This window comes from Carassius auratus, chromosome 29 (assembly GCF_003368295.1).
Source record: "Carassius auratus strain Wakin chromosome 29, ASM336829v1, whole genome shotgun sequence".
In the NCBI taxonomy this organism is placed as follows: Eukaryota; Metazoa; Chordata; class Actinopteri; order Cypriniformes; family Cyprinidae; genus Carassius; species Carassius auratus.
Window position 1 is genome coordinate 8,265,679 of NC_039271.1, and position 15,821 is coordinate 8,281,499.

General features: G+C 39.2%; 2 protein-coding genes across 2 annotated transcripts; one reads left to right on the forward strand and one right to left on the reverse strand.

The window, feature by feature from the left end:
- Positions 1-764: 764 nt before the first annotated feature.
- On the reverse strand, positions 765-4,952 carry LOC113047982 (coiled-coil domain-containing protein 3-like). Its single transcript, XM_026209459.1, has 4 exons — positions 4,078-4,952; positions 3,741-3,915; positions 1,612-1,934; positions 765-1,569 (listed from the first exon to the last, which is right to left on the reverse strand). The coding sequence occupies exons 1-3, from the start codon at positions 4,443-4,445 to the stop codon at positions 1,647-1,649; spliced, it is 831 nt and encodes a 276-aa protein (XP_026065244.1). The 5' UTR covers positions 4,446-4,952; the 3' UTR covers positions 765-1,569; positions 1,612-1,646.
- A 1,560-nt stretch (positions 4,953-6,512) lies between these two features.
- On the forward strand, positions 6,513-11,143 carry LOC113047983 (optineurin-like). Its single transcript, XM_026209460.1, has 14 exons — positions 6,513-6,772; positions 7,340-7,476; positions 7,561-7,754; positions 7,837-7,983; positions 8,063-8,127; positions 8,425-8,535; positions 8,625-8,703; positions 8,863-8,978; positions 9,099-9,248; positions 9,391-9,475; positions 9,649-9,804; positions 9,928-10,070; positions 10,155-10,240; positions 10,350-11,143. The coding sequence occupies exons 2-14, from the start codon at positions 7,362-7,364 to the stop codon at positions 10,454-10,456; spliced, it is 1,554 nt and encodes a 517-aa protein (XP_026065245.1). The 5' UTR covers positions 6,513-6,772; positions 7,340-7,361; the 3' UTR covers positions 10,457-11,143.
- Positions 11,144-15,821: the final 4,678 nt, after the last annotated feature.

Sequence of the window (15,821 nt, forward strand, 5' to 3'; positions counted from 1 at the left end):
TTCACAGTGAGTCATTTTCGTTGACTTGGAGAGCCAGCTACTATCTAGATTAAAGAACTGGTGAAATCAAAGCCACTATCTCTTTAAAAGACGTGATGCAGACTCACTAACACCGCCACATGTGATATGACTCTTTAGGGTCTCTGTCAAATGGGATAAGAGAAACTCAGAACTGGACAGACACGTGTTAAACATATCATCTCTCCCCTTCCCTTCCTCAGCTCTCTATCTCAATCTGCTCAGTAGACTTGATGAAAAGCAGTCACTGAATTGCCTGCTTGATAAGTGAACCTCTGATGCATTACTATCAGCTACAACCAGAAAGGAAAGAATCGGATGTAATGTTATTCAGTGTAATCATAGTATCTGAATGTACCTCTGATGTCACTCTGTGAAGTGTGTGTGGGGATGTACAGTAAATGTACAGGTCCTTTATATTAGCTCTTTTAATAGTTTTTGCATGGGGAATATCAAGCGGCCTCTTTTGCTTTCTATAATTTCCAATTTAAGTTAATAGTAATCTGACGGACAATGTTAAAATACATTTAATTTTGACTTTTAAGACCAATTATTTTAATAATTGTAAAATCATTAAAAACACCAATGTTTCTTTTTATTCATAATTTAGTTCCACTCCCATCTAAACATGTTTCATGATGTTTGTTTTGCTCTTTTACTCCTTTTCTTCCATCCATCTGCACAAACTAATATCACCAGTCTCAAACTTCACAGAAGTATGAGCTAATAGCATTTGTTCTGCTAAACATTGCATTTTGTTTGAGTTTTACAATGTACAACGAAACTAAAGATGAACAAAAATACTTTCAGGTAAGTCAGACCAATCATAAGTCAGTATGTAAATGTAATGATGACATCACTACTTCCTGTTACATTTTGAATATTTTAAGACTTTGCAAACTTTCGTCTTAATGTACTTCACTGTCAGTTGTATTTTGAATGTGTAAACAGTTCATCAGTGTATGTTAAAGTTATATACTGATTTTAAGATTTAAAGGGTGTCTTTATTTACTCACTCATGTTGTTCCAAACCTGCATGAATTTTTTGCTTTGGTGCAACACAAAAGAAGAATTGGCAAAGAATGTCAGTAACTAAACAGTTTCTGTTCCCACTGTAAAAAAAACTATCATCATTCCTCAAAATATCTTCTTTTGTGTTCAGAAGATGACAGAAATGGTTTGGAATGCGATGATGGTGAGTAAATATTGACAGAATTTTGGGTGTACTGTCCCTTTAAGATTCAAAAGTAATACACTGTAAACATTTAAATCTTTAAAAAAAAAAAATATTTTATGTGGTAACATCAAAATTAATTAATTTAATTCAAACTCAAACTCTAAAATATTACATTAGGCTACACTAAAAAGTCATTTTTATGGGTCAGATTAGAAACAGTTCCTTAACTATTCACTTTTTACACTAAAATCTTGAATTAGCATATTTAGCATATTAGGTTTACGTTTACTTTATCAATATCAACATTTTAAATTATGTACAAAAAGTTTACACCGAACATTTGGGGCTTAATTAATTGCTAAAAACTGTGGAAAGAAGCAAAAAAAAAAAGTACATATATGGGATTTGAAGACTGCCGTCTGTTTGTGTCCTTGTGTGTGTGTGTTGGAGCTCACAGTCCGTGTGTATATCTGTAGCGTGGAGGGCTGTGTTGGGGTGAAATGGCATTGATGTGATGTCCTACGTGTCTCTCTGCTGTCTTCAGGCGCTCTTGCAGCTCCTGGTACTCCCGTTCAGCACGGCGGGACACTTTTCGGGCCTTCCTCAGAGAATGCCTCAGTTTCCCCACTCGCTCTTTTAACCGGTCGTTCCTCCTCTCCAGCTCGGCCACGCGCTCCTCAAGCTGTCCCACCCGCTCCTCCTCCTCAAACAACACCTTCTGCACGGAGGAACACAGCAGCTGAAAGATAAAACCACAGACAGTCACTCGTGTGCATTCTAATCAGAGATCTGAGCATGTGTTGACAACATGACCCTGTGGAATGAAGGTCAACATACAGTGACATGACATCATTTCCAGCCTTTGTCAGCCTTATTACTTCCTGTAGAGCACTGCCTTTCTTCTCTGGGCCCCTACACATGCCAGTGTGTGTGTGATGGAGGAAGTTCAAAAGTGACCCGCTGTCATGCCCACAGTAGACACAAGTCGAGGCATGCTGTGTGTGTGTGCACATGTGGAGAGCGTGTGATTACATGGTGTGTATTTGAGCAACGGGAGGCTGTATGTTCTCCCTGAACAGCAGAGCGGTCTAAATCCCCATTGTAAAGGGCCAAAGAGTGTCACGTGATGTTAAAGGTCACCACATCAGCTAATAGAACAAAAAGTTAAACACAAATGACATAAAAAACGATTGGCCATGAAGGCCAAAAATATAGCCTGCTCTGCTGTAAGACCCAAACTAGACCTAGATGTGGAGGTAAGTGAGCCATACTTAACAATAGATGAGTGTTTATGAGAAAATAAATTGAAATAATAAAAGAAAGAATGAAGAAGAGAGTTTGGGTAACATCATGTTAGCTGAAAATACATAATGCATTGATACATTTGATTGTGTAGAGTTTAATAAAGCATAATGGATGTTTAAGATGGATGATACAAGAAGCAGAGGTTGACACGGTGCCGGCTATACAGTCACATGAGCTCAGAGTCTCTCAGGCAGCCTTAAACAATCCTTTTCCCACAGGAAAGCTTCTGTGTAAAACAGCTCTCATTATCTCTGGGAGGTTCCCGGGCCTGATAATCACCCCACCTGTTCCTGCAGCGCACACACCATCATTATCTGTTATCTCCTCTCTGCATCTGTCTGTCTCTCTGTGCAGATGTGATTAGTGAAGTGTCCCGGTGTCTCTTTTTTGATTTGGAATACCTGAATGAATGTATGAGTATTTTAAAGAAATGTTCAAGGTTCTGAAAAGATGCTGTTAATAGAGTTGAAATTGTTTTCGAATCCGAATATGCCTTGTTTGCATCTAGACAGAGCGACTGTCACATCTGTTTAGCTTGGTGGACACCTGTTAAGAGGAACCCTGAACCTCCTCGGGTCACTGGCTAGACATGTATAGACATAGAACATTTCTGACAGCTTTTGATGCATAAAAGTTTTCTATAATTGATTTTCAATTGCTGTTTAGGTGAGACAGGATATCTGTGAGTGTGTAAGGTTGAGCATCACTAGCTAGGGGGTCTTTAATCTGGCTTCTATCGAGCCAAATTAATTCTCATTTCAATACAAAGACCACCAAAGAAAGGCAAGTGTGTGCTATATGAAGGAGCTCCATTTACCCATGAGAACCTGAACATGTTACTTTTGTATTATTCCCACTACCGGTGTTACTCGCACCTTTTTGCCCACAGCCAATCAGATTCCTCGATTCCTTATCGCAGCTTCAGTTGTGTTTTCTGCAGGCGCTAGTGCAGAACTAGTGGAATGGAAACTGCCTGCTGTTTTACTGTTAAACATTGGTAAGAATAATGTGGTTGTGCATGCAGACACGCCTGTGTTAATAAAAAGCCATTTACAAGACTCATGAATTTACAGCTGAGCCATTTCAAAACAAGCTTGCTCAAACATGCATACAAACATACTGATGTTCACCTTTCGTGGATTCCTGCCTTTCACACATCATTTTCATTTATGTTTGCCACTCTATAGTGCATACTGAGCCCATCTGTGTGTGTGTGTGTGTGTGTGTATTGGTGTCGTACCCTGCTGTCTTCCTGGCTCTCCCAATCACTATTAAAGTTGTGTATTGTCTGTCCACCAGAGCAGTTTGAGAACTGGAAGAGACTGGAAAACAGTCGTCTGTTCTCTAGTGTGTCAGGGAATATGGCATCCTGGAAGTTAACTCCATGAGGGAGGATGTTGTAGTTTTCATCCATCCTGTAAGATACATGCATATACTTGTGAGGATGTCTCACTGACTTGAATGAAGTCACGTGATGCCTTCATTTTTTTTTATAATAATCTAAATTAATTTAAATACTTAAAAAAAATGAAAATAAAAAGATGTCCAACTGTTGTTTTAAACAGAAGTGAACCCACCTGAGAAAGAAAATGTAGGAGTTGTTTTCCATCACCGTGTGTGACTGACAGCTGAAGTACCCGAGTCCCGTGAGGTTGAGGCGCGAGCCCGCGGGCACCTCCAGCATGCTGCCCCACGCCTGGTCGCACAGCAGCTCCACCTCCGCCGCGTACAGCAGCGCGTCCTCCGCGCGCTCGTGCTTCTGGTACGGCAGGTAATTGTAAAGACTTGACGCGTACGGCTCCTCGTGGATGGCCAGCACCTTGGCGTACACGATAATCTCGGCGAGTTCAGCTCGACAGCTCTCGCTCAGTGGTCTCCACTCGCTGGGCAACTGACACGCAAACGCGAACCCGAAGCCCAGAGTCAGCAGAAGCGCAAGGTGCATGCTTCCCGTGCCAGTAAATAAACCCAGGCGTAAAAAGTGCTCATTCACGGGTTCAGTGGATAGGCAATGCAAGTGAAAGCACCCATGCAGCGGCCCTGGGTCAGTTCACGTAGTATATTCTCGACCTGTTCAGACTTAATTAAATTCTCACGTCCTGTTCCATCACTCCTAAAGTTCGTCTCAGGCCAATCGGACGCGCTGGAGTTTAAACAGCCAATAGACGCGCTGCGTCATGCGTCCATCACGTAGCCTCACTGCTGCATTCCTGAACGGCATTTGGACTAGTTTTCTGACTCTATTGAATGATTACACAAGAGAAAACATCACTGTTCATGGACATTCCATGGCTCTCAAGTCTCACGCATTGGGCGTGAGACCCACGCATTTCAACCCGTTCACACGCTCACACGCCACACCTTGTATTTCTCACGCAGAGACATTACGAGGATAACGCCCACCAAGTTACGGTGCTATTTTTTAAACCGTGAAGTGAGTTCCCCGGAGGCCCTGACACGCACCAGCTAATCAAATAAAATAAAAAATAGCTACCGATCAGCCAATCAGAAAAAAAGCATTGCTGTAACTGGGTAAGATTTTCACAGGCTTGTGCGCAACACAGATTCAGACGCTCGCTGAAGTATGTAACGTAACAGTTACAGAAGAGGACAGCGGCTGTCACATTTTAAATTATTTACATCTCGCCGAACTAATTTCTACAGACTGATCAACGTGGGAGAGGCAGTTAGGGTGCCAGTAGAAGATGGGTCCATGGAAGAGACTGTGGAGGATACCGTAGAGGAAACAGTGGAGAACCCACTGGAAACAGGGGAAAAGAGAGGGTTAAGTAGAACAGCCACCTATAGGTGTTCCTGAAGGAGTGGTCAACCCGATGGCCATTCATCACAATGGGAACCACCAGCTCTTTTTACTGGTGCTTAGTCTGCAGACAAGAGAACTCCTGGGTCCATCAAGGTGTGAGGGACATAAGCAGGGAGGCTTTCTAAAATAGCTGCATTGGTTTTAGTGCTCCCTCATTCAAATGCATATGCTGAGAGGGTTTTCTGCATGGTGGGATTAAACAAGACCAAAACCAGGAACAGTTTAGCACTTGATGGAACACTGTCATCCATCATGACAGAAAAATGGCTGGCCTGGAACCAGGGCTTCAAATGGGAGCCACCAACCCCTAGCCTCAAAACCAGCTACTAACACCTACAATAAAAAAAACACTGACCACACAAACAAACAAATAAATACTGAATTAAATAAATATTATTTATTTGTAAGAATATTTGTCATTTATGAGATCAGACACCCGTCCCCATCAAACCCCTGCCGCCATCGCGGCCGGCGCCAAAATCTCACTCTGAACTCAGTTCAAAACTTGAGAGCCCTGGACATTCACTTTCTACAAAAGTGACTTTAGGGAAAAGACATTATAGAACGTGTGAGCTCTCTACTTTTCAGTAATGGAAAAGTTTATTTTACTAAACAATATGAATTAGTTTGTCTTTGTATTGTGTTGCCCATTTTTAATTATTTAAATTCCCCAAGTGCCTTCATTAACTAGGATACAACTTCTATAATATTCATATTAAAATGGAGAACAGAATAATTAATAATTCATATAAATAATATACCAAAGAATATTATCCTTTTATTTCATGCTGGTGATATAAGTGTTTAAACTAGTATTTTGAAATTTGATAAGCACAAAAGTTGCATTCAACATTCTGTAGGTTATTAGGTTACCAAATTATAATTTATATTCGAACTATCTTTGAAACTAAAAGATAATAATCTTTAATAAGATTTCCCCACAAGCAGTAAAGCCATTTAAAGTCTTACACGCCACAGGTTTTGAAAGCATGCACTTTGTCGTTTAGCTCTGTGGCGCCATCTAGTGCATCAACAAAGTCATTACATGATGAGGACCTCAACTCTTTATTATAACACTATTTATTTACTATTGTTGTTGTTCTTGATATATTGAAGCGTGAGTATGCCTGTTACACATTTACTAAACTCTGGCTAAAAGCCCCTCCCTTTGCTCCAGTTCTGTGTGCGTCATGCGTGATGACCTCAGCAGGACAGGCGCAGGGAAATCCTGGGCCGTCACCGTCAGCTGGTTCAGTGCTGTGCATGGAAAAGTCTACAGAGACTAGAGCTTTATGGCATCGGATAGACATTTACTTGCATAACGCTTAGTGTAAACAGCCCAATCCTTCTGGATCACAGATCTGTGCGTTCAGCGCTGCACTGACGTCTGGATCAGGAAACGCAGCATTTCACAAAACAAGTTGGTGTACACAACAAGTGAACGCTTGGTGAGTATCGTAATGCTCTTAAAATGTAGAGAATTATTTAAAGTGACATGTCTTTAAAAAAAGTGTCTCCGGATATTTTGGCATGTTGCGTACTTACGGAACATATTAGGGCGTAGTTTAACGAGTGTCTACCGCAAACATCCTAGCTAACTTTCGATTTCTCGTTATTTGTATTGTGAAACGTCCCGGGTAGTATTTTAACAGTCACCATTTAGGTTAAAACTAAAGAAAACAATTATTTGCCACTCATACATGTGTGTCATCTACACTAATGTCATTCTGTAGGTTTGTGTACATATTGTCATTCCTTTCAAACCACCGAATCGTTGCCACCAATTAGAACGAGTCTGGGTTTAACGGACTAATAAATTCAGGTTTAGTGATTTGGATCAGCTGAACAACTTATACTATTCGAATTGTCTGTTTTTTATTTTCTTTATTAACTGTTTGCATTTTGAACATACTAGCACTAGCACATACATTTTTGGTTCACTCTAAGTTTCACTTTTATTTCTGTGCTGATAATTGCCTTTTTAACCATTCTTGTGTTATGTTGTGCAATTTCAGAAACACGGCATCTGGTTCATCGATGATGAACGGGGACATCAGTGACCCACGCGGGACCGACCCAGGGAATCTGGGCAGTTTAGAAGAGACCCTCCAGCAAATGAACACCCTGATCAAAGAGAACCGAGAACTGAAGGGTGAGATTTCATTTCACAGTCACAATCCACAAAAACTCACTCCATCATTCACAACAACCCAATGTCCTCATGTGTATCCCACAGAAGCCCTGAAACAAACCAACTTGTCAATGAAGGAGAGATTTGAGGGCCTGTCAGCATGGAAGGAGAAGCAGAAGGAGGAGAGAGACTTCCTGGAGCAACGATTAGACGAGGCCAAAACCAGACTGAACGCTATGGAGGTGGAGAACGAGGCGCTGAAGAAACGAGTGGAAGAGCGTGAAAAAAGTGGAGCTGAGGTGAGACGAGATAGAAACCGTGGAAATCGTGCCACACAGAAGTATATAATCAATTTAAAAAGACTAATGATATTTGCCATAGTGTTTACACACCGAACTGGAGGCGCTGAGGGGTCAGATTGCTCGTCTTCAGGCTGAGAAGAATGACCTGGTAGCGTTGAACTCTGAACTCCAGCTTAAAATAGGTCAAGGTTCACCTAGAGACTCCTTCATTGAGATTAGAATAGCTGTAAGTATGCACATGCACACACAATCACAATGAAGCAACACTATGTGGCTCAATTTGTTCTCTGTGCTTTCTTCCACAGGAAGATGAGTTAAAAGTGACCAGAGATTTGCCCAATATGCAAAAGGACCCATGTGCTTTCAGCATGTAAGCACTGCAGAATTATGCATACATTTGCAATGAATTGCAAATAAATTCTAAAATGCATATTTTCATTTTGTTTGTGTAGTTATAGTTTGTGAGCTAGAAATGGAGCTAGATCAGACAAAAACACTGTATTTGGGTGTCTTAAATTGGAAAACAGATTCAAATTGCTTCTTGAAGATGCACAGCTTTCCATTATGGGTTAAAGATAGGATGTGGGCGATGGTCAATCTATAGTAATTGTATGAACACAATAGAATAGGTCCTTAATTTGATAACTAAGCAAATACCTGTACACAGGCCAAAAGCTGAGTCGGAGGAACAGACGGTGAGGCAGCTGCTTCAATCCCTCAGAGCAGAGACGGATGAGAAGGAGAAACTGCAGCTAGCGCTTCAGGAGGCACGTAGGAGGTAAGACACAATTTTGCATACCCTCTTAGAGACCCCACTTAAGGTGTTTGAGCTTCTTTTATTGTATGCGTATATTGTGTTATTTGCAGAATTGCCGAGTTGGAGAACAGACTGGAACACGCTGACAGCAGCGCACAGACATCTCTGCCCTGTACAACTGAAATCAATGTAGGATAATCAGACTTTTATAGCTATCCGTGTAGTGTTTTTGAACAGCCATGTGACTGTGGTCTTCGAGGACCGGCTTGTCTGAAAGAAAGCGAAACAACTTTGAATTTACATGGTCAATGAGGAAGCAACCTTCTTTTGACTGTTTGTTTTCACCAGTCGAGCGCTGAGGTGAAGAATCTGGAGGAGCAGTTGTTGAAGCTCTGTGATGAACTGAAACAGGCTCAGGTCAAACTGGACGAGGCTGAGGACATCAAAAGAAGCTTGCAGGACAGGTCAGAAACACCAGTCACCAAAAACCAAATCAAATAAGAATAAACAAAGTGTAAATAATAAAAACATATTTGTTATATGTATGATTATTATAGTCTTACATTATATTTCTTTCTCTGCAGGTGTAAAGATCTGGAGCAGGATCTAGGTACTGTGAAAACTCAGCTCGGAGAGAAACAGACGGTTCTGGCTGAGAAAGACTCTTTAAGGGTTCAGATGGAAAGCCTTCAGGCTGCTGTTAAACTGGAACAGAAGAAAACTCAGGATGAGAAGTGGGTGCAACTTGTTACTTCCCCCATCTGATGCCTAAAAAACACACGTTTGAATAGTTACATGGGGGAAGTACAGACTCAATTCGGTTGCACATTGTGTTTATGATGTTTTGATAATAATCCTGTTATCTTTCTTTGCCAGGCACAACCTGAACCAGCTGAAAGATGCCTATACCAAGCTGTTTGAAGACTACAATGAGCTCCAAGAGGAAAAAAGGAAGAGAGAGGTTCAAATTCCTTCCAAATTTACTTCCAAAATCTTTTTTTTGTATTCGGCCAGGCACTATTATATAGGTACATTCGTGAACTACAACTGTTGTCTTAACTTTTGAAGGAGTATTAAGCTTGCAGAAAATTTACTATTAGGAGTATGTTGGTTGTTCATCCTCTGCATCCTTAGGTGTGTGTATCACGGGAAGAGTATGATGACCTCCAAACCAGGTTTGCTACGGCTGAAAAGGCGCTGGCAGACAAACAGCAGAAAATCGACGAGATGAAGATGGAAATCTTTCAGAAGGAAAAGGAACTAGAAACAATCTCTGTTTTCCAGGCTCAGGTACGAATGATTGTATAGTTGCATGACTGAATAGGCATCCTCCCACTTTTTAAAGGTCTTTGCGTTCTGTATCATTTATTATTATCTGGGTTTTTTTGTGTGTGTGTGTGTGTGCACATACAGGCAGAGATATATTCCTCGGATTTCTATGCAGAACGAGCAGCTCGGGAGAAGATTCACGAAGAGAAAGAGCGTTTGGCCACTCAGCTGGAGTATGTGAAGAAACAGAACACCCAACTTCAGGAGGAGATGGAGTCACTTGGCAAGTATGTCATTCACTTCAAACACTTACCTGCTCCCGTCTGACCTCTGTGATATTGAAAATGAAATTTTTTTTTTTAATGCTACAGGCATTCCATGAGTGAGATGCAAAGGAGACACGTGTCACGTGGAGCCAATCCACAAGGACCACCATCTCCACATCACCTGCAAGGAGGTATAGGTAGTACCTTACCTTAAAGAGTCCATGCTGTACACTTTCTGTGCAACTACACTTGTAACTGCATATCGGGATAACAATTAATATAGACTTCTTTATTCCACAGGTGATTGGCAGCAACAGAATATTCCAGAACACGCTTGTCCTAAATGTGGGGAAGTCCTACCTGATCTGGACTCCTTGCAGATCCACATCATGGACTGCATCATCTGAGCCTGTTTTCCAGTAACCATACCAGAACCCCACCCCCCTTTTGTGACCTAGTAGTTCCATATCTTTACCTTCAAGCAGCCTGAAACACAATGCCTCAATAACACAGGTCTATAAACCCTGTACATTGTCAGTGTGGTTGGATACAGTTTAATGGATGCTATTGGTCGAGGCTGAGAATCAGGATTTAATGTGTAGCTTTGGTTCCGTTTGGTAGTTTTTACTCTAAATACACCCTATATGACCGCAGCATTAATTTAAGCTGCTTTAAGACAATTTATCACAGTCAAATATTAAGAAAAAAATAGAATCAGTGTGGCATACATAATTATTCTGTTGTGGGTTAATTATATTATTGGTATCAAAAATATTTGTTTAAAATTCATGTTTCTGAAAGAATCCTTTATTTTAAAGACTTAAGTTATATTTTCATTATATTCTCAATGGCCCACATGACACAGACAGATAATGTTTTACTTGCTTTTCCTCTGATCTGTTAAAGACGCACTTTATTCTGTTCGATAAGCAAGCTTCGTAAGTTCGATTTTTTTTTTGGCAGGTTTTTCTAAATAAATATGTACGTTAAACCTGCCTTAATCCAGTAAATACTTTTCTGAAGTTCATATTGTTTTGAAACAGGCTCTATTATTGTCCTCCCTATACTCACAATAAAAAAGATACATCACTTTGTCTTGTCACAAAATTTGTGCATTTATAGGCTAACTTGTATATCATTTGAAGCACATTGCATGTTTTATTAGCAGTGAAATAAGCATGTATTTGACCAAGATTCCAGAATTGTTATCAAACGGCATGTGTAGTGCTGTGAAAGGTTTATATTAAATTCAATTTAAATGTATGCATTTAGCAGACACTTTTATCCAAAGCGACTTACAGTGCATTCAGGCTATCAATTTTTATACCTATCATGTGTTATAATGTGTTTTTCAACCAATGGGATGCTATGCTACATTTTATTATTTCCGACAACAAAGCATTTGAGACTGTATAAAAAACAGTTGAATACGACAAGCTTGATTCTGTGAACTGAAAAGATTTGACTCAAATGAATCATCCGTTCATTTACATCGACAAGGTCTCATGAACGCAGCAAATTTCGGTCTTTCCCCACAAATAACAACCATATAACTGATAACTATGATTTCATAAGACTTCACATAATAAACTTAAATGGACTAATCCTTATGGTGTTTTTTTAGCTTTATAGTACCACCCTGTTAAAAAAAAAAACAGCTTAAACAAGCATGAACTGTTTGGCTGGTTTAAGCATTTTTTTTTTCAGTTGGTCTCCCAGACTGACTAGCTAAAGAAGTGTCCAAAACCCAGCTTAGGTTTGATTTTAGTTATTCGTTTATTATCAGCAGGCCTTTTCCATTTCACCTTCATTTAAGAGAGTTCACCTTTTCCAAGCCATCTGATTTCCCCCTCTACTCTTCTCAGTTCACACTGAATATGGGTAAATACTTGATTTATGACTTTGGCAGTGGGAGCTCAAAAGAAGCGGACTGATGAGAAACCAGTGAGAGTTAGTCTACAACAGTGCTGTTTTGGCAGAGAGTGGCATTCTTGTGTCTGTAACTGTCTTTTCCCACCTTCCTGGTCCTTTTCTGACTCTGACTTTAAAAGCAGGCTAAAACCAGGCAACCAGCTTAGGCTGGTGTTAGCAGGGTTTTTTGTTTTTGTTTGTTTGTTTGTTTTTTGTTGTTGTTTTTTGTATTGAAATTGAATTTTTTTTTTATCTGAAGCTGAGGTGTGATGTAGTGTTAAAGATGCTTACCTTGTTTGTATTTAGGTGTGTGTGCATGTTTTTTGATCCAGCTCCCTTTATAATTCTTTCATAGGCACTCAACAGGTGGTAAAATCCACAACTTTCTGTATGTTTGAGCTAATTGAATGATTTTTGGTGACAAATCTTATTTTGACTCATACTGAAATTTTTCAAAAACTCAACGGTACACTGTGGGCAAATTCACTAGCCTTTCGGTATGTTTGTGGATGAAAACATCCACTGAATTTAACTGCTGTAAAAATGTATCAGATAATTTGTAAAATGTATAGCTATATGGAGTATAACAGCATATTATATTGTGTGTGTGTGTGTGAGAGAGAGAGAGAGAGAGAGAGAGAGAGAGAGAGTGTGAGAGAGACCTTAGCGATTTTTTTAAACATTTGGTAGTTTTGATCAGGACTGAAGTTGATTAACAGATTCATGCAAAAAAAAAAGAAAAAAAATATGAATCTGATACATTTTTACAGCAGTTTAATTGAGTGGATGTTTTCATCCCGAACATACCAAAAGGGTAGCGAATTTGAACAATCCACAAGGGTTAACAAAGTGCTGAGAGATTAATTGATGATAATAGCGAAATTACAGAATTCCTTCATTAAAGTTAACACAAATTCTTTTCTCTGTCTGTCAGTCAGCCTTTCAGCCTTTAAACCCTTGTCACGTTGGGTTGCGAGATTGACATGCATAAATGGCAGACTAAACTGGTTTACTCTCATTCATTTAGTTCACGAACGAGATAAACTATGTACCATTTCATTTCATTCACGAACGACATGTGGATCAGTTCAGTCATTTCATTCACGAACGACATGTGGATCAGTTCAGTCATTTCATTCACGAACGAGATGTATCAGCTCATTCAACTCATTCACGAACGACATGTGTAACAGTTCAGTCATTTCGTTCACGAACGATCTTTAGATCTAGTTCAGACTCATATGAAACTCGTTCATTGAAGGGCGTATTCGTTCACTACATTCAACAAATCACATACTCTGTCACATCTCATACTCGAAGGCTATTGGCTCGATGTTGAGTATAATTCTTTGACAGGATCAAATGGTTCAGTTACCCGGTTCACCGAGCTGCGCATGCGCTGCTTATAGCGCCGCGCTGCTGTGGAGGGAGGAACTTCACTGAACGAGAAATATGAGTCAGTGGATTACGTGAACGAGAACGATTCGTTCACCTAAAAGATTCATTCAAAAAGAACGATTCGTTCACGAACGACACATCACTAAAAACAACACAGAAATGAGTCACCGAACACAAAACTAAGCTTCTGCTATGGCCATTCCAGTCATCTGACCTGAACCCTACAGAAAATGAGAGGAGTGAACTGAAGACAAGAAGCACCAACATGGAGATGGGAATCTATAGGGTTTGTCAGTTAAATATTCTGAAACATGGTTGCCTATATACATTTGTCAAGTTGCCAATAGTGTCAAACTACATCCTAAACTCGTAAGAAATCATAGAATGCATTAAAATAATTTCATTAGAGAAGAAGGTCTTGCTCAATAACAAGACACGTAGTTCACACAAGTGTAAAAAAAAACTGGAAAAAAAAAAACTGACTGACTGCCTGTTCTATCTTAGTAATAAGAAATGGCAGATACAAACATGCAATTCCGTAAAAAAAAAAAAAAAAATAAAGTATGAATTGTGAGATCTAAACATGTAATTGTGAGTTATAAAATCAGAATTTTGAGATAACACAAATGGAGAGAAAAGGCAAAATGACGTTTTTTAAATGTTGTTTATTCAGAAACAAGCTTCCATATTTCTTTACTCTGAACAGCCTGATAAACTTTATTTCCTCAATGTAATGAAAAATAGAGGGAACTATGATTTAAGACACTTATTTGTATATAATGTTAGCAATAATTAAAGCATTTCCCTAAAGAAGAAAAGTATGTCAGCAGATTTCGATGAAAAAATATCAGTGCAAAACATATTTTATTAATATCAGGCTTGTTGCAGTGTAGGTTTGTTTCATAGCAGCTTTACAAGATGCTGGTCTGGAATATATTTATTTTACTTCAAAGCTATAAAACAGGATTCCATTATCCAGAAGACAATTACCGGTGAAAGTCCCCTTTTTCACCTGTCTTACACATGTGCCCAAGTGGTCATCATAAATCAAGTCTTTGTCCCACACCTCAAATTTCAGGTCCTGTTTTGCCTTGCAATTTGGAAAGTTGAACTCGGCAGACCATGAAGGATTAGCAACATCCCTTTGAAATTCTGACATCCCTCCAAAATGAGAGCCACACCAGACCTTAACATATGGATCAGGATCGTTTCCAGCAGGATCACCATAGAGGCTGCTGGCATGTAAGCCAAACACCCGAACAGAAGCACTAGTGAAGTCCAGCTGAGACACCAGCATCAGCATTGCCAGAGACACCAGCCCAAGATGATTAAATAATGCCATGGCTGTCAGAAAGAATATGTGTTCAGTTATGAAGAAATAAAACACAAATATTGCAATGTAAAAATAATATTGTGCCTCAAAAGTGTCAAGAAGCAGAGTATTAAAGCTTTACCTCACTTGTATTGGATTCCGTATGAGTGGTTCATGATTTTCACCCCCTTTATAAAGCCAGTACCATCTTCCAGTACGTGATCAGGTGATGAAATATCATGGGTATCGGTGTTAAGTTTGTGTTGGCCTGCTTACATGCCAAGCTGCCAAGGGTGTATAAAATGTTATCTCCAGAAATCATAGAAGCAGTGCATTAAAATAATGTAATTATATCCTGAGAGACAACAAAAGCAAAAAACACTGGGGCATATACAGTCCCAGTGTTTGAAATAATAATAATAATGAAAAAATTGATTTAAAAACACATACCAAATTCTTAGAAATGTACTATTTATATGTTCATGTTGGATTCCAATTTTTTTTTAACCTTTATACCATTTTCAAAAAAAGTGTAAGATACTTAACCTAAAGAATCATGTGGGGCAACCATCTAAAAACATTATCCTAAAAAATATTTTATACAATTTTTAAGGTAAACCTTTTATAATTCATTTTCAAAGTTTAAATGGCTAATTTAGGATGACATATTGCATGTTGGCTGGACCACATAAGCCTTTTGAATATTACTAAGCAGTGAAGAATTTTGTTAAAACAAGTAATCATATCGTAAAAATAGGAAATGTTTGGTTTTTGGTTATTGTGTAGAAGCATGAAAATTAGGAATTTAAAGGATATGGAACTGCAATGTTCTCAATTGACTGATTGCTTTTCCGACTCGGAATCCAAAATGTCACCAATATGAAGACACCAATACGTAATGCACATACAGTATTGTTCAAAATAATAGCAGTACAATGTGACTAACCAGAATAATCAAGGTTTTTCGTATATTTTTTTATTGCTACGTGGCAAACAAGTTACCAGTAGGTTCAGTAGATTCTCAGAAAACAAATGAGACCCAGCATTCATGATATGCACGCTCTTAAGGCTGTGCAAGTGGGCAATTATTTGAATTAGTTGAAAGGGGTGTGTTCAAAAAAATAGCAGTGTGGCATTCAATCACTGAGGTC

Coding starts and splice junctions, on each gene's coding strand:
- LOC113047983 (XM_026209460.1), top strand. CDS start 7,362: ATGATGAACGGGGACATCAGTGACCCACGCGGGACCGACCCAGGGAAT. Junction 7,477..7,560: donor AGAGAACCGAGAACTGAAGG/GTGAGATTTCAT, acceptor TGTATCCCACAG/AAGCCCTGAAACAAACCAAC. Junction 7,755..7,836: donor GTGAAAAAAGTGGAGCTGAG/GTGAGACGAGAT, acceptor TATTTGCCATAG/TGTTTACACACCGAACTGGA.
- LOC113047982 (XM_026209459.1), bottom strand. CDS start 4,445: ATGCACCTTGCGCTTCTGCTGACTCTGGGCTTCGGGTTCGCGTTTGCG. Junction 3,916..4,077: donor TCCTACATTTTCTTTCTCAG/GTGGGTTCACTT, acceptor TGTATCTTACAG/GATGGATGAAAACTACAACA. Junction 1,935..3,740: donor AGAGCCAGGAAGACAGCAGG/GTACGACACCAA, acceptor TTTATCTTTCAG/CTGCTGTGTTCCTCCGTGCA.